This window comes from Anolis sagrei, chromosome 3 (genome assembly GCF_037176765.1).
Source record: "Anolis sagrei isolate rAnoSag1 chromosome 3, rAnoSag1.mat, whole genome shotgun sequence".
NCBI lineage: Eukaryota > Metazoa > Chordata > Lepidosauria > Squamata > Dactyloidae > Anolis > Anolis sagrei.
In genome coordinates this window covers 176,058,041-176,081,030 of record NC_090023.1, presented here as the reverse complement: position 1 = coordinate 176,081,030, position 22,990 = coordinate 176,058,041, and the positions used below count along the sequence as shown (strand labels likewise).

At 42.5% G+C, this 22,990-nt stretch overlaps 1 protein-coding gene across 1 annotated transcript; it reads right to left on the bottom strand.

Moving 5' to 3' along the window:
• Nucleotides 1-11,283: 11,283 nt before the first annotated feature.
• SAR1A (secretion associated Ras related GTPase 1A) lies at nt 11,284-22,163 on the bottom strand. The gene is made up of 7 exons (XM_060768832.2): nt 21,997-22,163; nt 17,546-17,620; nt 16,360-16,479; nt 15,883-15,948; nt 15,366-15,469; nt 14,158-14,289; nt 11,284-12,363 (listed from the first exon to the last, which is right to left on the bottom strand). Exons 2-7 carry the CDS (start codon nt 17,601-17,603, stop codon nt 12,247-12,249), a joined length of 597 nt encoding a protein of 198 aa, XP_060624815.2. The 5' UTR covers nt 17,604-17,620; nt 21,997-22,163; the 3' UTR covers nt 11,284-12,246.
• Between the last annotated feature and the right edge of the window lie 827 nt (nt 22,164-22,990).

Here is a 22,990-nt window from a genome sequence, read left to right as displayed (position 1 = left end):
CGAGGTTACGGCGGTGGCCAGGGGAGCTTTTGCACAGTTAAAATTCGTGCACCAGCTTCGCCCATAACTTGGGAAGTCTTATCTGGCCACGGTCGTCCACACTCTGGTTACATCCCGAATAGATTACTGCAATGTGCTCCACGTGGGGCTGCCCTTGAAGACGGTCCGGAAGCTCCAACTCCAAGTGGTACAACTTGGGAGTGATCCTGGGTTCATCGCTGAGCCTGGAATCCCAGATTTCAGGGGTGGCCAGGGGAGCTTTTGCACAGTTAAAGCTCGTGCACCAGCTTCGCCCATAACTTGGGAAGTCTGATCTGGCCACGGTCGTCCACGCTCTGGTTACATCCCGAATAGATTACTGCAATGTGCTCTACGTGGGGCTGCCCTTGAAGACAGCCCGGAAGCTCCAACTGGTACAACTTGGGAGTGATCCTGGATTCATCGCTGAGCCTGGAACCCCAGATTTCAGGGGTGGCCAGGAGAGCTTTTGCACAGTTAAAAATCGTGCACCAGCTGCACCCGTAACTTGGGATGTCTGATCTGGCCACGGTGGTCTACGCTCTGGCTACATCCCGAATAGATTACTGTAATGTGCTCTACGTGGGGCTGCCTTTGAAGACGGTTCGGAAACTTCAGCTAGTCCAACGAGCAACAGATTACTAACCGGAGCGACATACAAGGAGCATACCACCCCCTGTTGTGCCAGCTCCACTGGCTGCCAGTCCATCTCCCAGCCCAATTCAAAGTGCTGGTTTTGACCTATAAAGCTCTATATGATTCTGGCCCAGCTTACTTGTCTGAACGCATCTTCTGGGGAGGCTCTGCTCTCACTCCCGTCAATTGCGCAAATGCGTCTGGCGGGGACGAAAGACAGGGCCTTCTCGGCGGTGGCCCCTCACCTTTTATTTATTTATTTATTTATTTAGAACTGTTGTATACCGGTCTTCTCACCTCCGTGGAGGGACTCAGGCCGGTTTCCAACAATAATATCACAAGCAATCGTTTAAAAACATCACATTCCATAATACACTAACACATTAAAATATCAAAAATACAATCATATAATTACAATGGCCAAGTCGTCACAATAAAATCGTTGTTCATCACCATCCATCCATATAGCCATGAGTTATTGACTCACACTCCCTATGGAACACACTCCCAATTGAGGTAAGATCTGCTCCCTCCCTCCTGGCTTTTAGAAAAAAATGAAAATCATGGCTTTGGGATCGGGCCTTTGGACACTAGATGTATGTAGAGTTTAAAGGACACGGACTAGAATGATAATATGAGTGGCGAGACTGTTTTTATTATTTATTGTTTTAATGATTGCTTATGTACTGTCTATGATTTATGCTTAATTGTGATTTTATTATTGTGGTTGTTATGGATTTGTGTCGCGTTAGTGTCCAATGTATGGCATTGAAGTTTTGCCAGTTATGCGTAAACCGCTTTGAGTCCCCCTAGGGGTGAGTAAAGCGGTATAGAAATACTGTAAATAAATAAAATAAATACAACGGGTGGCAGCCAGGCTCCTTACTGGAGCAAACTATAGGGATCATACAACGCTCCTATTAAAACAGCTTCACTGGCTGCCGATAAGTTACCGAGCCAAATTCAAAGTGCAGATTATGACCTATAAAGCCCTAAACAGTTCGGGACCCGCCTATCGTCGCAATCGCATCTCCCTCTATGAACCAGCGCAAACTTTAAGATCTTCCGGGGAGGCCCTCCTTTCACTCTCACCAGCATCACAAGCATGGTTGGTGGGGACGAGAGAGAGGGCCTTCTCGGTGGTGGCCCCCCACCTCTGGAACGCCTTTCCTGGAGAAATAAGACAGGCCCCATTTATTTCTTTTATTTATTTAAAGCATTTATATTCCGCCCTTCTCACAATGAAGGGGACTCAGGGCGGACCACAACAGGGTGGTCCATGCCGTAGTCACCTCTAGATTGGATTACTGCAATGCACTCTACGTGGGGCTGCCCTTGAAGACGGCCCGGAAATTCCAGTTGGTACAATGGGCAGCAGCCAGGTTACTAACTTGTGCAACTTATAGGGAGCAGTCAACCCCCCTGTTTAAGGAGCTCCATTGGCTGCCATTCATTTTCCGGTTCCAATTCAAGGTGCAGGTTTTTACCTACAAAGCCCTGAACAGTTTGGGACCCTCCTACCTGCGTGATCGCATTTCCGTGTACAAACCCACACGATCTCTTAGTTCATCTGGAGAGGCCTTGCTCTCACTCCCGCCTCCCTCGCAGGCGCAATTGGTGGGGACAAGGGAAAGGGCCTTCTCGGTGGTGGCCCCCCGACTCTGGAACTCACTTCCCAGGGATATCAGGCATGCCCCAACATTGGTAGTCTTTGGGAGGAGCCTGAAAACGTGGCTGTTCCAGTGTGCCTTCCCGGAATAAGGAAATATCCAGCAAAATGTCCTCAGAATGATATCGAGCTCTTTTTGGGGGTCTCCCAGCGGGAGAGATCCCTGAAGACCGCTAAAGGGGTCCGTTGACCTCGGTGAGCAGCCAGCGAAAGCCAATCCAAAGAACGAGAAATATTAAAAATTAATCTCACCAGAGGCTGAAGAGGTTCAGTGACCGAGGCGTTTATTTCTGCGATTCAGCTGAAAAGGATGCAGTTGCAGGGATCATTCCACCTCAAGCATAATTTTACAGAATTTCCAAGCATTTTTATAGTACACAGACAAAGGAAAACAGTTTCAAAATCCCGCCCGCCCTCTGCCGGCCGGCTTCGCTCTGATTGGCTGGCCGCGGAGCAGCTGGGAGGAGGCTTGGCGGCACGCCCCGCCTCCTGACCAATCAGCGGGCTCCGCTGCCTCTAGGGGGCCAATCAGCGCCTTCCTAGCGCCTTGGAAGATGGACCAATTGGCAGCCAGGAGGCGGGACGAAGCCTGACAAAGACTGAGGAAATGACAGCCTTTTGGGGCATCTGTGTGGCTTTGTTTTTTACACGGCGGGGTGACAGATAGGGGAACAATGGGTTTCCTGGTTTATGATTGGATTTGGGAGGAATTATGAAAAGGAGCTTTTGATGGCATTTGGACCTCAGGGCCTTGTAAACAAGGGGGATCAACAAATACCTAAAAATGAGTCAATCAATCTTTCCTTCCTAAGTTTCTGTTGACCCTTCCCTGGCTTACTGTCTGCTCTGAAAGTATGCAAGGAGAAGGGATCAATCACGGGCCCATGCAAATGTAAATATGAACCATTTTCGGGAGGACAAAGGGTTTCCTCCCTGTCACAGTAATCCTTAGGTCACATTCCTTTTGGGGCAAGGGTCAAAGAGGAGAGGCAGGGAGGGGAACCAGAGTACATAATATTTCATTACATACATTTCATATATTTTCACATTTCATGAGGTAATCCCATCCCCATCCCCAGCAAAGGTTTATTAAAAAAGATTCGATTCATTTTATTATCAGGAGAAATTCATAGTCTTCTTGATGAAGGCGCACGGAGGCTGAGGCTGCTTGTTCTTTAAGGCAAGCCTGGTCTGAAGTTTGTGTCCAAAGTTGCAGCAGGAAGACAGTCCGGGATGTGGAGCAGAAAGTCAATAGGAGAGGGCAAACAAGAGAGTCCAAGGAAGGTTTCCAGGTTGTGATTTGTGGAGCAATGTCCTTTGGGAAACTACATTTCCCTGATCAGAGGCTGGGACCCATGCCCGGCCGCCTTCCCGGGACCCCTACGGGTGGCCGCAGTGGGTCCCTGGCTGTGTAGTCTGGTGTCCTTGCCCTTGGCAGAACTATAAATACTTGGGAGGGGGGGAGATGCTCGGCATCAAGAATACACTTTAACTATTCGTTGGATTGCGCTCCCCTCACTTTATTTAAAACCCTCCTCCCAGATATATCCTACCTTGTTCATGCCCAGCGTTTATTTTTTAATTTTAAACCAATTCATTTGGCCCAGCCATAGGTTTTTTTAATCCTTGTGTGTTAATGTTTATGTGTGATTTATATTAATTGTATTGTTTTTGTTTATTGCTTTCTTGTTTTATTGATGTGTTGTTGGCCTTGGCTTTGTGTAAGCCACTCCGAGTCCCTTGGGGAGATGGTGGCGGGGTATAAATAAAGTTTTTATTATTATTATTATAACATATAAACGGCAAGCATTCAGTGCTGAAACATATTAGACCATACACATACAAAAGCATTAAAATCACTTATCTTGACGTTAAAATCCACTAGTTAAAACTGTCTCAACCACCATATTGAATTTGGTTGGTATACTAAGGGTTCCTATCACTGCCTCATTGCACAGTCCCAAAGGCTCAGTCCCACAGCCACGTTTTTATCCTTCTAAAGGACAAGAGGGAGGGAGCTGTCCTGATCTCATCAGGAAGGGAGTGCCATAGCTGAGGGGCAATTACTGAGTAGGCCCTGTCTCTCGTCCCCACCAAATGTGCCTGTGATGGTGGTGGGACCAAGAGCAGAGCCTCCCCAGATGATCTTAATCTCCATGATGGTTCATAGGGAGAGATGCGTTCGGACAGGTAAATTGGGCCAGGGCTGTTTAGGGCTTTATAGGCCAAAGCCAGCACTTTGAATTGTGCCCAGTAGCAAACTGGCAGCCAGTGGAGCTGGCGTAACATGGGAGTTGTGTGCTCCCTGTACGCCACTCCAGTTATTAACTTGGCTGCCTCTCGCTGGACTATTTGAAGCCTCCAAGAAGTCTTCAAAGGCAACCCCACGTAGAGGGCTTTGCAGTAATCTAACCTCCTTTTGTAAGAGCCTGAAGACCTGGTGGTTTAAACAAACCTTTGAGAACAACTAGTTCTAGCTCTGCCCCAGATACTGTTGAAATTATCTATATCTTTTTCTACCAATTACCCAGGTCACTGTCTTCTATTAGGCCCTGGAAATGTTCAGCCATAGACTCTACCTAATTTCCCAGGCCCTCTAAAATCGCACTAGCCCGTCCTGGCCTTTCAAACTGCCTTGAACAGGCAGGATTATTTTAAATAGTATGTGCTATTATGGTTTTTAATGCTTATATTGTCTTGTTATTTTTATGTTTATGCTGTTTTCTTTGTATATATTGATTATATTACTTGGAAACCGCTCTGAGTCCCACTTGGGGAGATAGAGTGGTATATAAATAGTTTTGTTGTTGTTGGGAGTACAAAAGAATGCATTATATTATTCCAGCAGTGCATTTGAAAGCAATCGTTGTCAATAGGCATTTTGGACAATCAGTGGGCACAAATCGAACCACAATTTAATAAGCCAACCACAAAGTTCCCATCCTTGTTTCAACGCCTTCTGCAAGTGATATTACACACCAAGAGCCCTTATATCAGGCATGGGCAAACTTTGTTGCGCAGCAGCGGATTTTACCCAGCGCCCAAAGTCCAAATGCAATACTCACAAACAAGAGGAAAAATGAACAGAAAAATCTTTACTCTTTACTCAGCAGAGATGAAACATAAACTTGCAATGTCTTTGTAAGTAACACAAAATAAGGCTTACATCAAATGAGAGAGCAAAAATAAACCTTTTTAGTCAATAGCTATTCCACCATAGCCTCCTTCAGTGGCTTCTCCATGCTGCTCCCCAAAGCAAAGCCTTTGAACATAGATCTCAGAGGAAAAAGCTCTCCATCACCCACACTGTATTCTAAAAAACCCAAACAGATATACACTATTGTGTGTGGTCCAGTCTTGCTAGTTGACCTACATTCCCAGCTGCACATGATAATTAACTCCATAAGGTTTTTCTTCAACCCACACACAATTGGTCCTGCTATTATTATTGTCGTGTCAGAAGCAACTTGAGGAACTGCAAGTCACTTCTGGTGTAAGAGAATTGGCCGTCTGCAAGGACATTGCCCAGGGGACGCCCGGATGTTTTGATGTTTTTACCATCCTTGTGGGAAGCTTCTCTCACATCCCCACATGAGGAGTTGGAGCTGATAGAGGGAGCTCATTTGCACTCTCCCCAGATTCGAACCTGTGACCTGTTAGTCTTCAGTCCTGCTGGCTCAGGGGTTTAACCCACTGCGCCACTGGGGGCTCCGAGGGTCCTGCTGACTTACCACAACAAACTTGGGCCCTCCAGGTGTTTTGGACTCCAACTCCCACAATTCCTCACCACCTCAGGCCCTTTCATTTCCCCCCTCAGCTGCTTAAGCCCTTTCCTTTTGGACCCTCCAGGTATTTTGGATCCCAACTCCCACAATTCCTCACAGCCTTGGGTCCTTTCCTTTCCCCCTCAGACGCTTAAGCCCTTTCCTTTTGGGTCCTCCAAGTGTTGACTCCCAACTCCCACAATTCCTCACAGCCTCGGGCCTTTCCTTTTCTCCCTCAGACGCTTAAGCCCTTTCCTTTTAGGTCGTCCAGGTATTTTGGACTCCGACTCCCACTATTCCTCATAGCCTCAGGCCCTTTCCTTTCCCTCCACCCCCAACCGCTTAAGCCCTTTCCTTTTGGGCCCTCCAGATGTTTTGGACTCCAACTCCCACAATTACTCAAAGCCACAGGCCCTTTCCTTTCCCCCCTCCAAAACATCTGGAGGGCCCAAGTTTGCCCATGCCTGCCCTATATGAATCAGTTATGGTTTTTAACCAATGGTTGTAAACTTAAAACAGTGATACCATTTTTAAACTCCAATATTTATTGGTTTCTGGCTGAATAGAAATGGAAAAGCATAGCATTGTATATTTTAGCAAACGATAGATTTGCGTCAAGCCCGAAGGAGAGGATCAATGACAAATCGGATAGGATTTCCTGGTTGTGGGCAGGAAAACCATTGCGAAGATATTGCTGTGTGTCAAATGTATTCAACAGCTCTGTATTAATATTCTCTTGAAAAACAGATCACTGCCAACACAATCTATATTTCAGGATAAGGAAGGAAGTTTTCAATTCATTGACTTGTTGAATGGGAGAAAGACCGAGAACAATGACTTTAAAAATGCCTTGAAACAAGTATACCCGTTTTGTTGATCTGTAAGTCTTGGCAATCCTTTACTGCTGCTTCAAAAATATAGTTCGAACAAGACCGAAGTCATATAATCATATGGTTGGAAGAGACCTTGTGCGCCATCCAGTCCAACCCTCTGCCAAGAAGCAGGAAACTGCATTCAAAGAACCCCTGACAGATGGCCATCCAGCCTCTGCTTAAAAGCCTCCAAAGGAGCCTCCACCACACTCTGGGGCAGAGTTCCACTGTTGAACAGCTCACTGTCACGAAGCTTTTTCCTAATGTTCAGGTGGAATCTCCTTTCTTGTAGTCTGAAGCCATTGTTCCATGCCCTAGTCTCCAGGGCAGAAGAAAACAAGCGTGCTCCCTCCTTCCTATGACTTCCCCTCACATGGTCATCATGTCTCCTCTCAGCCTTCTCTTCTTCAGGTTAAACATGTCCAACTCTTTAAGCCACTCCTCATAGGGCGTGTTCTCAAGATCATTTTACTCACCCTCCTCTGGACACATTCCAGCTTGTCAACATCTCCCTTAAAGTGTGGTGCAATTTTGTCTTACACACTCCAACATGGAACATGTCCTCTTTAAACTTTAGAAGTTACTTTTGAGCATGTAAGTTGGTTGCAACTAAACTTTTTGAAGCCTTTTTTTAAATCAAAAAGTGCTCTATTTTTTTTGTCTCATTTCCAGAAAGCAAGAAAACAATCAAAACCCAGAATACATGGCATTTGCTGATTTCAGTTGGGCTTAGGTAAAGGTAAAGGTTTTCTGCTGACATTAAGTCCAGTTGTATCTGACTCTGGGGTGTGGTGCTCATCTCCATTTCTAAGCCTAAGAGCCAGCGTTGTCCGAAGACACCTCCAAGGTCATTTGGCCAACGTGACTGCATGGACTGCCGTTACCTTCCCGCTGGAGCGGTACCTATTGATCTACTCACATTTGCATGTGTTCAAGCTTCTAGGTTGGCAGAAGCTGGGGCTGATAGCGGAAGTTCACGCAGCTCCCCGGAATCAAACCTGCAACCTTTCGATCAACAAGCTCAGCAGTTCAGCGCTTTAACCCACTGCACCACTGGGTGTTCCTTCAGTAGGGCTTACCCTTAATTAATTGGGCCTAAAACTGCAGCATACAACTGGCATTTTCTTATTTTCTCAATTTAAGACCAATACTTTTACGGCTGCCATTCTCATCTAGTGTAATCAGCCAGATTTCTAGACAGAGAATAGACAGTCAACTTGTTATTGTCCTGAACTGCCTTCATCAGCTTTCATAGGACTGCCAAGATTTATTGTGTAGCACAAAGTGTGCTTTAAGGACTCTTCATTGGTTTGATTTCATCTTCTGTAGATGGCCACTTGAATGACAGGAAATAACAGAGGTATCATATGCAAATATACGTGTTTCTCTTCCAACATGTGAATCAACACCAAGGTTGAAATATGTGAATACATTGTTTTTAGGCAATTCCACGTTTAGAAGGGCTTTTTCAACTGCATTTTATCTTCTGAAACAAAAAATTTGTGCCAGCGTGAGACTTAAATATCCAAATGATGAATGACAAAACTATAAAGTCAATTAATAATTGCTATATAGCTCCTAAAGTATATAAACAATTTAATATGCTGTTACCTGAAGAGACATTATGTGGCCTACTAACTACATTTCTCTCTGGGTTATTGTAGGTTTTTTCGAGCTATATGGCCATGTTCTAGAGGCATTCTCTCCTGACATTTCGCCTACATCTATGGTAGTGAGGATGTTTGCCATAGATGCAGGCGAAACGTCAGGAGAGAATGCCTCTAGAACAGGGGTCCTCAAACTTTTTAAACAGAGGGCCACGTCACAGTCCCTCAAACTGTTGGAGGGCCGGATTATAATTTGAAAAAAAAAACATGAATGAATTCCTATGCACACTGCATATATCTTATTTGTATTGCAAAAACACTTAAAAACAATACAATAATTAAAATGAAGGAGAATTTTAACAAATATAAACGTATTAGTATGTCAATGGGAAGTGTGGGCCTGCTTTTGGCTGATGAGATAGGATTGTTATTGTTGTGTGCTTTCAAGTCATTTCAGACTTAGGGTGACCATGAGCGAGGGTCGGGTAAATGACCTTGGAGGGCCATATCCGGCCCTCGGGCCTTAGTTTGAGGACCCCTGCTCTAGAACATGGCCATATCACCCGAAAAAACCTACAACAACCCAATGATTCCGGCCATGAAAGCCTTCGACAATACATTTCTCTCCTTAGATTTCAAATTTAAGAGTACTGGATCTGGAATGTTTCTAGGACCAGGCACTATACATTCCGTTCCTTGTTTACCATGAATCACAGGATTGTAACTATTTCAGCCCACTGCATGTGAATATGACTGTGTTTTGTTTGTTTTTTTAAAAAAAACCTTTTATTAAAATGTTTTGGATACAGACAAACCTTCTCTGCAAACATGTTTCACGTTTCCAGAAATGGGAAGTTAAAACATTTTGCTAACAGAATGACATACTTCTTCTCCCAATTCTCCAATCTGCAATCCAATTTCTAAAGAATATATTAAACTTTATATCCATACACTGTGAAGAGTTAGATTTGTCTAATGACAATACACATGGCAAGCGGGGTGGGAGGAGAAGTTAAGAGCTAGTCACAATTGCTTCCTCCAGCGGTTGGGACACCACCTTCATAGAAAGCTGTGCTTTTCCTGGGCATCAATCCTATAGCTCTTGTTTATTTTTATTTGGGGGGGGGGGGTAGGTCTTTTTAAAAGCATGGAATCAGAGAATACCATTTCCAATAAGAGTTACCAGGTGTCATATTATTTCAAGAAGAGCCATCTATTCCGAGCACCTTGACAGGGAAATCTAGGTGCTCAGTACTGAAGATGCTACATTATATGCATCTGATCAAGAGTGAAGGTGGGATTACTGTAGACTGTTATGTTCCCTACAACTCCATGGCACCACATTCATAGGCACTTCGCCCTATGAGATATTCACAAGTGATTGAAAAACTTCTTATGTAAAGCCCAAAGGTATTTACAAAGACTGAAGGTGAATGCAACAATGATGCTATAGGCAGCCAATTTTGGTAAAGTTGCTGCAAACAGATCTAGAATGAATAACAGCACCCCCCGTTTCTAAATAGGTGTTCACTAGGCACCCCTTTCAGAAATAGTTTACTGTCTCATAGTTCTTCCAATGACCATCCAGCTTAAACTACCTTGGAAGTACATCGACCATTACACATCAGACAGTATCAACCTGTACAATTTAAACATATCGTGTTTGCAGTACATTCAGCTTTTCCTGCTGGCAGAGAAACACTAAAATTATCCTGTTTAGCAGCTGCATTACATACTTCAGAGGACTCCATGTGGTCACTTATTACTCAAGGGCTATGTCAGAGCAACGGGCAAAAGGGACAAACGTGAAAGTTAAAGGAAATTAATTTTCAATATCACACTAAACTTCTGGGAATTTTAATTGTTGTGCTAGAGCAGTGGTTCTCAAGCTGTGGCTCCCCAGGTGTTTTGGCCTATAGCTCCCAGAAATCCCAGTGAGTTTACCAGCTGTTAGGATTTCTGGGAGTTGAAGGCCAAAACATCTGGGGACCCACAGGTTGAGAAGCACTGTGCTAGAGACTTTATTCCCTTCGAAGGCGTTCAATGCTTAAGACGAAGGATGCTAGATCACAGTGGTTAACATGTCATGGTATGTTTTAGCATCATGTCTTAACAATACCATACTTTTCAAAGAATTAAGTGACTACAGCACTGTAGCCAATACACAGCCATTTTGCATTTTAGAGTTAGCAAACAACCGTTCTCGGACTCCGAGTCATATGTACCCAGAAACCAGTGGTTCTCAACCTGTGGATCCCCAGATGTTTTGGCCTTCCAACTTCCAGAAATCCTAACACAGTGGTTCTCAACCTGGGGTCCCCAGATGTTTTTGGCCTTCAACTCCCAGAAATCCTAACAGCTGGTAAACTGGCTGGGATTTCTGGGAGTTGTAGGCCAAAACACCAGGGGACCCACAGGTTGAGTACCACTGTCCTAACAGCTGGTAAACTGTCTGGGATTTCTGGGAGTTGTAGGCCAAAACACCTGGGGACCCACAGGTTGAGAACCACTGTCCTAACAGCTGTTAAACTGTCTGGGATTTCTGGGAGTTGTAGGCCAAAACACCTGGGGAACCACAGGTTGAGAACCACTGTCATAGACTGAACTATATCTGCTAGTGAATACTAGAAATAATTCCAACTAAAGCACCATTGTCCTCTCCTAATGGAGAGGATGCCTGTGTGTTTAACCGAAAATGAAGATGACTAGGCAAATAATGAAACTTCAAACACAAGCTCTGTTGGATATAAAAGAAACACGGTTAGTTTACATTAACAGCATTATGATATGCAATGGTTGGAAAAATTTAATGCTACAGTAACCCAACAAAATTCATGATTTCTATTGTTTTTTCCCCCAAGTTGCTTGAAATGCAAAACATTCTGCATCCTAAGTCCTTCCCCACTGGTGCTGCAAAGAGGAAAGCCTGCTGACAAAAGAGTGATAGCAACATTTAGAGGCGGGCCAAGGTGAATAGATTCCTACATATCATGACATCACGGAAAGCTAAGACAAGTATGTCTCCATGTGAGTGTTCCATTTCCCTTCCCAACTAAAAACCCTATCCAAGAAAAAGGGAAGACCATTGCACAAATCAGTCCCAACAGCACCATCTTCATCATCAAGCAGTGTGGCAGAACCACCATCTCATAGGGCAATTCAACCCAACTTTCTATCCAAATATCATGATACTTGGGTCGGTCATTTGGGAATTATCAGATTTTTAAAAAATCTTAACAGATTCTGGCCCAAACAAGTTGAGTGTTAACTTAAACAATCTAAAGGGACAGGATTTACATTGAACACTTTAAAAAATATAGTTGCTTTCTTTAAGTCAATTGGCCACAGTGGTGAGACATGTTCTCTTTTCCAGCCGCTAAAAGAGTGCTGTATGCAGAGTCCCGCATTCCACCTCACTGGCCCCACTGTAACTGAAAGCCAAGGTTTCCAGTGGAAACAATGGGCCCTAGAGATGTGACAACTTGCACCAGTGTACAGAATGTTATCTCCAAGACAAAGGGAAAAGAACTGTGTCACCACTGTGATATGGGGTAACTGAAGACAGGAGTCCCTGGGTCAATGCCAGTATATGGTTGGAGAGCCTTCCACGTTCTAATAGAAAAGTCCATAAGGAAGCTGCGAACAGGATCAGTCCAGGAGTTAGAGCTGTCCCTCCAATATCAGTCAATATACTGGGACAGCCAACGGAAACCTTCACCGTAGCCTTGCCTCTTCAGCACACTGCACATGAACACTTCCATGGGGCGCGTGTTCAAGTCCTTCTGTGGCACGTTACCCTAGAGGGTCAAAGAAGAATTCATTCACTGGGATTCAGCTGCTGGATGCTTTCAGGCTCATTTCAAGATCAGGGTCAAGAGCAAACACAGTAGAATTACTTATGACACTTAATCACAGTGATTTGATATACTGTATATACTCGAGTATAAGCCTAGTTTTTCAGACCCTTTTTTAGGCTGAAAAAGTTCCCCTCGGCTTATAATCGAGTCAAGGTTATTTATTATTTTACTCTGCTATTAGTATTATTTTTATTAAATTTATTATTTTACTCTATTATTATTACATTTACATTATTATATTCTATTATTACTTTTATTACCTTTATTATTTTACTCTATTATTATTACATTTACATTATTTTATTGTATTGTTATATTTATTACATTTATTATTTTACTCTATTATTGTTATTATTACATTTATTACTTCATTATTATTACTATTGTTGTTAAATTTCCATTCTTTACTCTATTATTGTTTTTATTACATGTTATTACATTTATTATTTTATTCTATCATTATAGGGAATAGGTAAGCACATTTACATTGAAGGAGGTTAGAATACTGGTTGAATCTTAAATTACAGTTTTATGAAAATACTCAAAAACATTTAACCTCCTGATGATTACCAGTAGCAGCTACATTTCTCACCCTCGGCTTATAGTCGAGTCAAAACGTTTTTCCAGTTTTTTGTGGTAAAATTAGATGGCTCGACTTATATTCAGGTCGGCTTATACTCGAGTATGTACGGTAATCCTTGCAGCCTGACAGTGATCCAACAGTCACAAGAACACAAAAATGACATTACCAGAAGCATTTAGTGCATCCCAAGAGAAAGGAAGAGGAAAACCTGAAGCTAAGTGTCTCCCAAATAAAGACTCATGCCCCATTTGCTCCAGGGCTACTTATGTATCTCACGAAAGAGTAGGAATGGGAGCTCATGCCATGAATTCAAGAAGGTCAATTGCCTGAGACCAGTCTGACCTAATTCAGCATTACCACTACCTTGAACATAACTGCTGAAATCAATGTGGCTTAAACGAATTGTGACAAATCTCATTCATTAGAGTGGAAAAGCAGGGATACAGCCGTAAAATATTTCACTCTTCCAGGTCACTACTGTTAATCTGAAAATTGGCATTATTTAAAGATACCTCAAAAGGGGGCCTTTGAAGTGAAAATATTGAAAGTGTGATGGTAAACTTTAAATTAAGACCTTGATCTTCTTTTTAAAAATTGTACAACAGAAATGTTGTTAATTCCGTCTTATTTGTTATGCTACGGTATTACCAGTCACTGCTTTGTGAATGGCCACTTTTGTTTTTTCAGTATATGTAAGCTTTACTAGAATTTTCACAGGCAGTCCTTTTTTCATTTCACTCCCATTTGTCCTTAGTGTTTACTATTTTTCCCTCTACAATCCTGTGAACATACCCATCAACCAAGGAAAATACTTCATGTATCTGATGAAGTGGACTCTACTATATGAAAGTTTAACCTGCTAACCGTTAGACTGCCTCAATTTTATTTTCCATCTTTGAAAAACGCATTGCCCAAAACTGGATCATTTACAGCTGTGCAGAAGCACTGTGTCCTTATTACAACTTTGGCAAAATTACACAGATAAACTAACTATCTGTAGAACACACAGATTTCACAAAAGCTTGTTACCTGTTATTCTAGTTTAATAGTCATGAGAATTTGTGAACCTTAAAATAGAAAGGCATGGAAAAGACATGGATTTTGCAATACATAACCCCCTCCCCTTTGTGAACCATACTTTGATTTCTTACCTTTCCTGTGGTCTGTCCATAAAGCCCAAAAATCTCTCTGAGTTTTTCCTCACTGATAGCTTCTGGTCTGTCAATTTTATTACCCAAGATAAGAATTGGCACATTGGATATTGTTTCATCAGTCATTAGTGCCTATGAGAAAAAAAAAAGTATGTGTGCATTACAATGTATAATGCAGCATGCAAACAATGATTCACAGTAAATATTCCAACCACAACATCAGTAAATACTACCAAAATGATTTCTTGCTAATGAGTATGGTGGATCCTTGGTATCCACTGGGATTTGGTCCCAGGACCCGCAGATGCTCAAGTTACATTTATACAATGGCATAGCAAAATTGTGTCCTTGTCATGATAAAATATGCTGTATGGTTTGAGTGAGATTGTATGAAAGGCGTACGAATGCAGCTGAAGATACCATTCTAAGGAATGAGGCCTGGAAAACTACAAGACAGAGGTGAAGAACTTGTGGACTAATTAAAATTGTTGATGAGATTTGAGACAAATAATTATCTATTGACATTCTGACTTGATGAACTCTTGGTGGAAAAACAACTTGTTTACATTGCCAAAGAAATTCTTTTAAGTAAGGAAGTCAACACTGTGGCTCCTTACAGAAATGTTTACAAGCCTCCTTGATAAGGAAAGCCAATTAAACAAAATCAACATCTGTCCAGGAACTGATGGAATCTGTCGATCAGTAATTTACAACTTTCAGAACCACATCAACAGAAAATACTACATAAAAGGACCCTTCTCTCTCAGAGAGTGTGTGTCAGACCAACTGAACACCATCATGAACAGCCGCCTCCTCTCAAGAAGCTGATCATCTTCAACACGAAGAATGGTAAGAATGCTTGATGAATGAATGAATATTAGAGTATATGTGTAAACACTGATGCAATATTCCCCCTTTGTCTATGTAACCAATATAATTATTATAAAACCCAGTACTGGAGTCTGTGTCTACTTTTTCTCTGAAGTGCCGAATGCAACCTGTCTCACTAAAAGTGGAATAAAAGAACCTATTTAATGTTTTAAAAAGAACTTATGACATCCTTTATATAAAATGGCAAAATCAAAGTTTGCTTTTGGGATTTTCTCATATGGCTTTAATTTAGCAAGAAACAAAAAAGAGACTACATAGAGATCAGGACTAAGCTGTATAATGGCACTTGTTTTTTGTGTTGGTAGGGAGTTACATACATTAAGTTCCACTTTTGACTCCAGAAGACGTTCCTGGTCTGCACAGTCCACTAAAAAGACAATCCCATTAATTGCTGGTAGATAGTTCTTCCATACACGGCGAGCTATGAGGGAAACAACAAAACAGCAGCACAAGTTACAATGCCCAGAGAGAAAAAATGCAGTTTGTGTGCCCTGAGTAACTTTTAAAAAACACCTTGCCATCAGAATCAAATGACTACTGCTGTTTTATGAGTATATCATTTTGAAAATAAACATATCCTTCAAATATTTCCCCAGCAATTTAAAATGCACGTTAAATAAATTACTGGTATTTCTGAAATAGAAGTTTATATTCTTATGGTCACTTCTCAATTGTCATAAAGAAAAGTAATTAAGAAAAAAGTTCACAGAATTTATTTTTTAAAAAATCTGTCGCAGCTCCCCAATGAATGAAATAACAAGAAGTTCTGTGATACTCTTTATAGGATCACTAAGTGCAGATAGTAAAAATTCCTAGGAAGGAAACAGTTGTTACCTTGTTCGTGGCCACCAAGATCAAATGTTGTGAAAGTCATTCCTGCAATTGTCAGCTCTTCTGATGCTGAAGAAAATGGGAAATTATTTATGAGATTAAGCGGAGGTTATATTAGCACAGTCTCCAATGTAACAGTGATTAAGAACAGATAAGCCATTCAAGGCACGCAAGACTAAAGTTTAAGGATCATTAGAGTCCAAAGTTATTAAATCTTTCAACTTTTTATATAGCATGGAATTTTTGTTAATATTATTTTGTGAAAACAAATAAAATGTAGATTTTATATTAAACATATGCATATAATCTTATCCATGTTTAGAACACAGTAAATAAAAAAAATCAAACAGACGTTATAAGCGTTACTCTCCAATGAGAGGTATCATTATGACATTTTATTAAAAATAAGGGGTACATTTTAAATACTAGTAAAATGGAAAACAATTTTAAAAGGATAGGGTTGAGCTAAATAACCCTTACTTGGATGCAGTGTTGGGACATGTTGACCTAATCGGTCATCCTTGAGCATATGCAAAAGAGTGGTTTTGCCTGCATTATCCAGACCCAAGAAAACTAGCTTTCCAGACTTCTTGTATAATCCTGCAGAAAAGAAAAGCAGCATATATTAAACAGACTGAATCTGTGACATAAGATTAACCATATTTTCAAATTATTTCTGGAGCTTTCATGAAACCGGGAAATTTTAGATGCTATAAAAAACAATATTCAAAAAAGTTGAAAAAGCATATATGGTAAACTTGTGAAAAGAGAAAACTCTCTCTTCAAAGCATGCAGATTCTTGTTTATTAGCATTTTTACCTCTTGCTGCTGCATAATGGAGCCGTGGTGGTGCAATGGGTTAAACCCTTGTGCTGGCTGAACTGCTGACCTGAATGTCGGCAGTTTGACTCTGCGAGACAGGGTGAGCTCCAGCTTCCCATGTGGGGACATGAGAGAAACCTCCCACAGGATGGTAACACCTCCGAGTGACCCCCTGGGCAATGTATCTGCAGACAGTCAATTCTCTCATACCAGAAGTGACTTGCAGTTTCTCAAGTCGCTTCTAACACAATAAAATACACCTAATGCAATTATTTGCCAATCGCTCCTATATATATTCAAATAAATTTGATGAAGTGAATCAGGAGCAAAGAAGGGGTGTGAATCAATAGCAAACCACAGGTTATCTTGCAGGAAATATTACAGCCTTAATATCCCTCATACGAAATTTGTGACAAGAGGAGTGTTTTGGAGTATCTTTATTTGGAGATATCTTGGAGATGAGATCCAATATCTTGGAGATGAGATCCAAATGTAAACACAAAATTCATTTACGCCTTATTTTATACAATATGTTATTAATTTTGTGCATGAAACAAAGTTTGTGTACTTTGAACCACCAAAAAGCAAAGGTATCACTATCTCAGCCATTCTGGAGTATTTTGGAATTCTATATAAGGGATGCTGAACTTGCCCATTATACTTCAATCAGTTCTGTAATGGCTATATGTGTAACATGGTATGCAGAAAAGTAAAGTAATGGAATGGATTACAAATCACACAATTATCAGCATTGCCTGTGTGAAAGCCAGTATTGGAGAGTTTCATTTTTGGATGAATAGTAAGATCAAGAGTACTATTCACATCTGAGTATTTGAAGCCTTACCTAGAAACTGCAGCATACTGCTGAAGCCATTGTAGATCCACTCAAATAAGAAGGACATTGTGGAAAATCAGTTGCCTAGAAAAATGCACACACAGAGTTAAGAGTCTTGGCTGTGAACCAGATAATTTCAATCATCTCACTTACCTATGAGCTAGAAATCTGGTAAATTAGGCATCCAAAAACTAACAGAAAAAGCAGGCCGAACTGTCTATCCTTCACATGTTTAAACACAACAGGAACAAATCAACACCTCCTCCTTCAAAAAGCACAAAATTGCATGCTAAACAACTTATCAATACCTTATTATCTTCAATTGAGTCTATCTATTAGCTTAAATGACAGAAAAATGGTTTAGAATAACCACTATGAAAGTCAAAATAAGTTCAGACAGAAATATTAAGATATCATTTAAAGCTTCCTAATGGAAGCCGTTATATGACAATGACAAGTAATCATAAATCACAATAAAAGACAACATTAGAAAGCAATAGTGATACCCATGTCACTATTGCTTTCTAGTGTTGTCTTTTACTGTGTTTTATTTCAGTTATCCCTCTGATGCAGGGTTCATGTACTGAAACAGACTTTTAAAACCGTAACATTCTAAACACCATTGCAAGTACTGAAAAATTATTGGATCTGCTGTCTTGTTACTGTATAAATGTGATGAACATAAATATATTGCCAACTAATATGCCAAGAAAGCCATTGAATAATCAATATACACAATTCCTGGGAGTGGAGAAATATATTTCTAGCTCTATATGAAGCAAAACATGTGGAGAAATTATAAGACAGTTAAAGTTGTGGGCCAATACTTGTGGAGGGCCAAAAGGCCATAAATGATTTAAAAGCTTGAAACAGCCTCTCAACAAAGATGCCTGTACAACAACAAAGGGTAACAGTTGCCAGTCCTCTATACTCCAAAGCTCACAGCAAAACCCTCCTGTTATTTTCTATGTGTTTTATACACAAGCATCAAAACAGAATGCCATCTTGTGAATATCGACCATATAACATCCTAACAACTGAACTAATTCCTTGTCAATAGACTGCCATACTATATTGCTGGTGTTGTAGCCTGTATTTTCTCACACACATTTTTAAACCTATAAGGGTACCCTAGTGTAACGACAAAACCAATACCAGCCCAGGGAGAGAGGATACTCACACACAGCATTTAAAGAGGACTTTTTGAACTACACTTTGGCTAAATTATTTTGGTAATCCATAAAATGAAGTTCAACAAGTAGCTGGACAAGAATAGAGAAAACTGGGGGAAAGCCAGTGCCCCCAAGCCCTTTCTGTGTCTATGATATTTATGCTGAGAAACAAAATAAAGTATTTGTTGTCGAAGGCTTTTATGACTAGAATCACTGGGTTGCTGTGAGTTTTTTTGGGCTGTTCCAGTAGCATTCTCTCCTGACATTTGCTTGTGTCTGTGGCAAGCATCCTCAGATGTTTGTTCAAAGATCTGTTGGAAATGAGGCAAGTGGAGTGTATATATTTCTGTAGAATGTCCAGGGTGGGAGAAAGAATCAAGTTTGCTAATTGCAACATTCATACTTGCTTCAAACAGACAAAGTTTTTTCCAGCCCACAGATACATACATACAGAGGCAGGCAAAAAGACAGGAGATAATGCTACTGGAACATGGCCATACAACCCAAAAACCTCACTACAAACCCAAAAGAAAGTATGGTTGGCACCCAAGAGAGGTGTTGTCCCTGATTTGAAATAGCACAGAAACCAATGCTAATCCCCTCCCATCTTTCTTTCTTTTTGAGCAGCTGGAATGATGGTAAGAGAAGTTGAGCAAGAATTGCTTTGCCCCAGGCCAGCAGAACACTCATAATTGAAACTATGGACTTTCCAGCTCCCTAAGGGCCCCTCCACACAGCCATGTAACTCAGAATATCAAGGCAGATAATCCACAACCCGATTATCTTAAATATGTGAGAGGAAGCCACAGGGAGAAGGGAGCAAGCTTGTTTTCTGCTTCCTTGGAGACTAGGACGCGGAACAATGGCTTCAAACTACAAGAGAGGAGATTCCATTTGAACATTAGGAAGAACTTCCTGACTGTGAGAGCCGTTCAGCAGTGGAACTCTCTGCCCCGGAGTGTGGTGGAGGCTCCTTCTTTGGAAGCTTTTAAGCAGAGGCTGGATGGCCATTTGTCAGGGGTGATTTGAATGCAATATTCCTGCTTCTTGGCAGGGGGTTGGACTGGATGGCCCATGAGGTCTCTTCCCACTCTTTAATTCTATGATTCTATCTGAGTCCACACTGCCATATAATCTAGTTCAATGTGGACTGTATACGGCTGTGTGGGAGGGGTCTAAGTCACACAAAACCCAGCTTGGGGCAGTAGCTTGAACATTAGACCAGAACACTAAAGACCAAGGTTCAAATCCCTGCTCTGCTATGAAACCCATAGGGTGACCTTGGGTAAGTCACACTTTGTCAGCCTCAGAGATGGGCAATTCGACTCTGAACAAACCTCGGCCAGAAAATCCCAGGATTGGCTCCCCGGAAATTGGGAATAACTTTAAGGCATACAACAAGGTCTGACTTGTGAGCCAGTGGTGTTGCGGATTAAATGTTAGACTAGTTTAGCATTTTCACTGTTAGGATGAATGCAGTTTGAGGCTACTTTAAATGCCATGGAATTGTGCGATAGGTAGTTTGGTGAGGTATCAGCCCTCTTTGGCAGTGAAGGTGAAAGACCTGATAAAACGACAACTCCCATGATTCCAAACTAGTTCAAAGCAGATATTGTGGATTATCTGCTTTGATATTATGAATTATATGGCTGAGTGAAAAGGTCATGGGATCAGATCCTGGGACAAAAGGCAGTGTGAAAGGGCCCTCAAGCTCAGGGCCCTTCCACACAAACCTATCCCAGAATATCAAGGCAGAAAATCCCACAATATCTATTTTGAACTGGCTTATCTAAGGGCCCTTCCACACAGTCCTATATCTCAGAATATCAAGGCAGAAATTCCCACATTATCTGAGTGTGGACTCAAATAACCCAGTTCAAAGCAGATATGGGATTTTTCTGCCTTGATATTCTGGGATATAGGGCTGTGTAGAAGTGTCTACACTGACATATATTCCAGTTCAAGGCAGATAATATGGAATTTTCTGCCTTGATATTCTGGGATATAGGGCTGTGCAGAAGGGCCCTCAGTCCATACTGACAGATATTCAGTTCAAGGCAGATAATATGGGATTTTCTGCCTTGATATTCTAAGATATAGGGTTGTGTGGAAAGGCCCTCAGTCCACACTGACATATATTCAAGTTTAAAGCAGATAATGTAGGATTTGCTGCCTTGATATAGGGCTGTGTGGAAGGGCCCTCAGTCCACACTGACATTTATTCCAGTTCAAAGCAGATAATGTGGGATTTTCTGCCTTGGTATTCTAAGATATAGGGCTGTGTGGAAGGGCCCTTAGTCCACACTGACATATATTCCAGTTCAAGGCAGATAATATGGGATTTTCTGCCTTGATATTCTGGGATATTGGGCTGTGTGGAAGTGCCTTCAGTCCACACTGACATATATTCAGGTTTAAAGCAGATAATGTAGGATTTTCTGCCTTGATATTCTGGGATATAGGGTTGTGTGGAAAGGGCCCTGAGTCCACACTGACATATATTCCAGTTCAAGGCAGATAATGTGGGATTTTCTGCCTTGATATTCTGGGATATAGGGCTGTGTGGAAGTGCCTTCAGTCCACACTGACATATATTCCAGTTCAAAGCAGATGTGGGATTTTCTGCCTTGATATTCTGGGATATAGGGCTGTGTGGAAGTGCCTTCAGTCCACACTGACATATATTCCAGTTCAAGGCAGATCATGTGGGATTTTCTGCCTTGATATTCTGGGATTTTATTCAGCTGTGTGGAAGGGGCCTCAGAGGAAGGTCAAGGCCAAACAAGTTAGGAAGAGGGGCTGGCTGCTTGCCCTTGCTGGGAGGCAAGATTGTGGTATCTTCTTCTAAAGGCAACCCAATCCCGTTTCCCATTTTGTTTATGTACCCGCTTCCGCCTCTCGAGCCATCGAGGCGACGCATAATTGTGATTTTTTTTAAAAAAATACAGGAACTCAAGACAAAAAAGAAAAAGCAAGGGGGAGGAGAGAGCAATTGAAGAATAGGCGAAAGGCCTGTGAAGCCACGTAAGAGCAGGAAAGAAAAGGCGAGCAGGTTCCAAAAAGGCAATACAAACACGATAGGCATATACATAGACGAGCGAATGACGAGGCCTAGCCGAAGAGAAGGCCAAGGCCTGCTCAGACCCCTCCTCCTCCTCCCCCTCCTCCCGGCACCCGCCTCGCCTGCGTGTCACTCGCCCGCCTCCCCTCCACCTTTTCTCCTCGGCTCAAGTTGAGGCCTCTTCCCGGCCCCGCGGCCTCCTTCTCCTCGCCGCTTTTCCGCCTCACCTTCTCCCTTCGCCGGCCTCCTCAGACTCTCCCCCGCACAACTCCCCACTCCTTCACTCCTCAGCCGCCAGCTCCTCGCCGGAACTACGTAGCATCTCCACCCGCGGCAGCTATGGCCGCTACTTCCGGTGAGGGGGGGCAAAAGAGCCGCGACTGCTTCGTTGGCCCCGGCGTCGCCGCGTGCTGACGTGTCCCGCTTGACGTGACGTGAGCTTAAGCTCCGCCCAGTCTAGAAGGAGGGGGACAGGAAGGTGTTCCCCGCTTCATTCCCTCCCTAAATCTCAAAGGAAGGAATCCCACTGGAGCATTGCAGCGCACCCAAATACCTGGGAGTCACTCTGGACCGTGCTCTGACCTACAAGAAGCATTGCCTGAACATCAAGCAAAAAGTGGGCGCTAGAAACAATATCATACGAAAGCTGACTGGCACAACCTGGGGATCACAACCAGACACAGTGAAGACATCTGTCCTTGTGCTATGCTACTCTGCTGCTGCGTATGCATGCCCAGTGTGGAACACATCTCACCACGCTAAAACAGTGGATGTGGCTTTTAATGAGACATGCCGCATTATCACAGGGTGTCTGCACCCTACACCATTGGGGAAATTACACTGCTTAGCCGGTATTGCTAAGCAGTGTAAGCGGTGGGGAGGCCCCGGTGGCGCAGTGGGTTAAAGCACTGAGCTGCTGAGCTTGTTGATCAAAAGGTCGCAGGTTCGATTCCGGGGAGCAGCGTGAGCTTCTGCTGTCAGCCCTAGCTTCTGCCAACCTAGCAGTTTGAAAACATGCAAATGTGAGTAGATCAATAGGTACCACTCCGGCGGGAAGGTAACGGCGCTCCATGCAGTCATGCCGGCCACATGACCTTGGAGGTGTCTACGGACAACGCTGGCTCTTCGGCTTACAAATGGAGATGAGCACCACACCCCAGAGTCAGACATGACTGGACTTAATGTCGGGGGACTACCTTTACCTTTTTAGCCGGTATTGCA

Excerpts from the sequence above, each read along its gene's own strand:
- SAR1A (XM_060768832.2), bottom strand. The coding sequence starts at position 17,603 with ATGTCCTTCTTATTTGAGTGGATCTACAATGGCTTCAGCAGTATGCTG. Across the intron at positions 16,480-17,545 it reads CAGTATGCTGCAGTTTCTAG|GATTATACAAGAAGTCTGGA; the intron begins GTAAGGCTTCAA and ends TCTTTTCTGCAG. Across the intron at positions 14,290-15,365 it reads AGTCAAAAGTGGAACTTAAT|GCACTAATGACTGATGAAAC; the intron begins GTATGTAACTCC and ends TTTTTCTCATAG.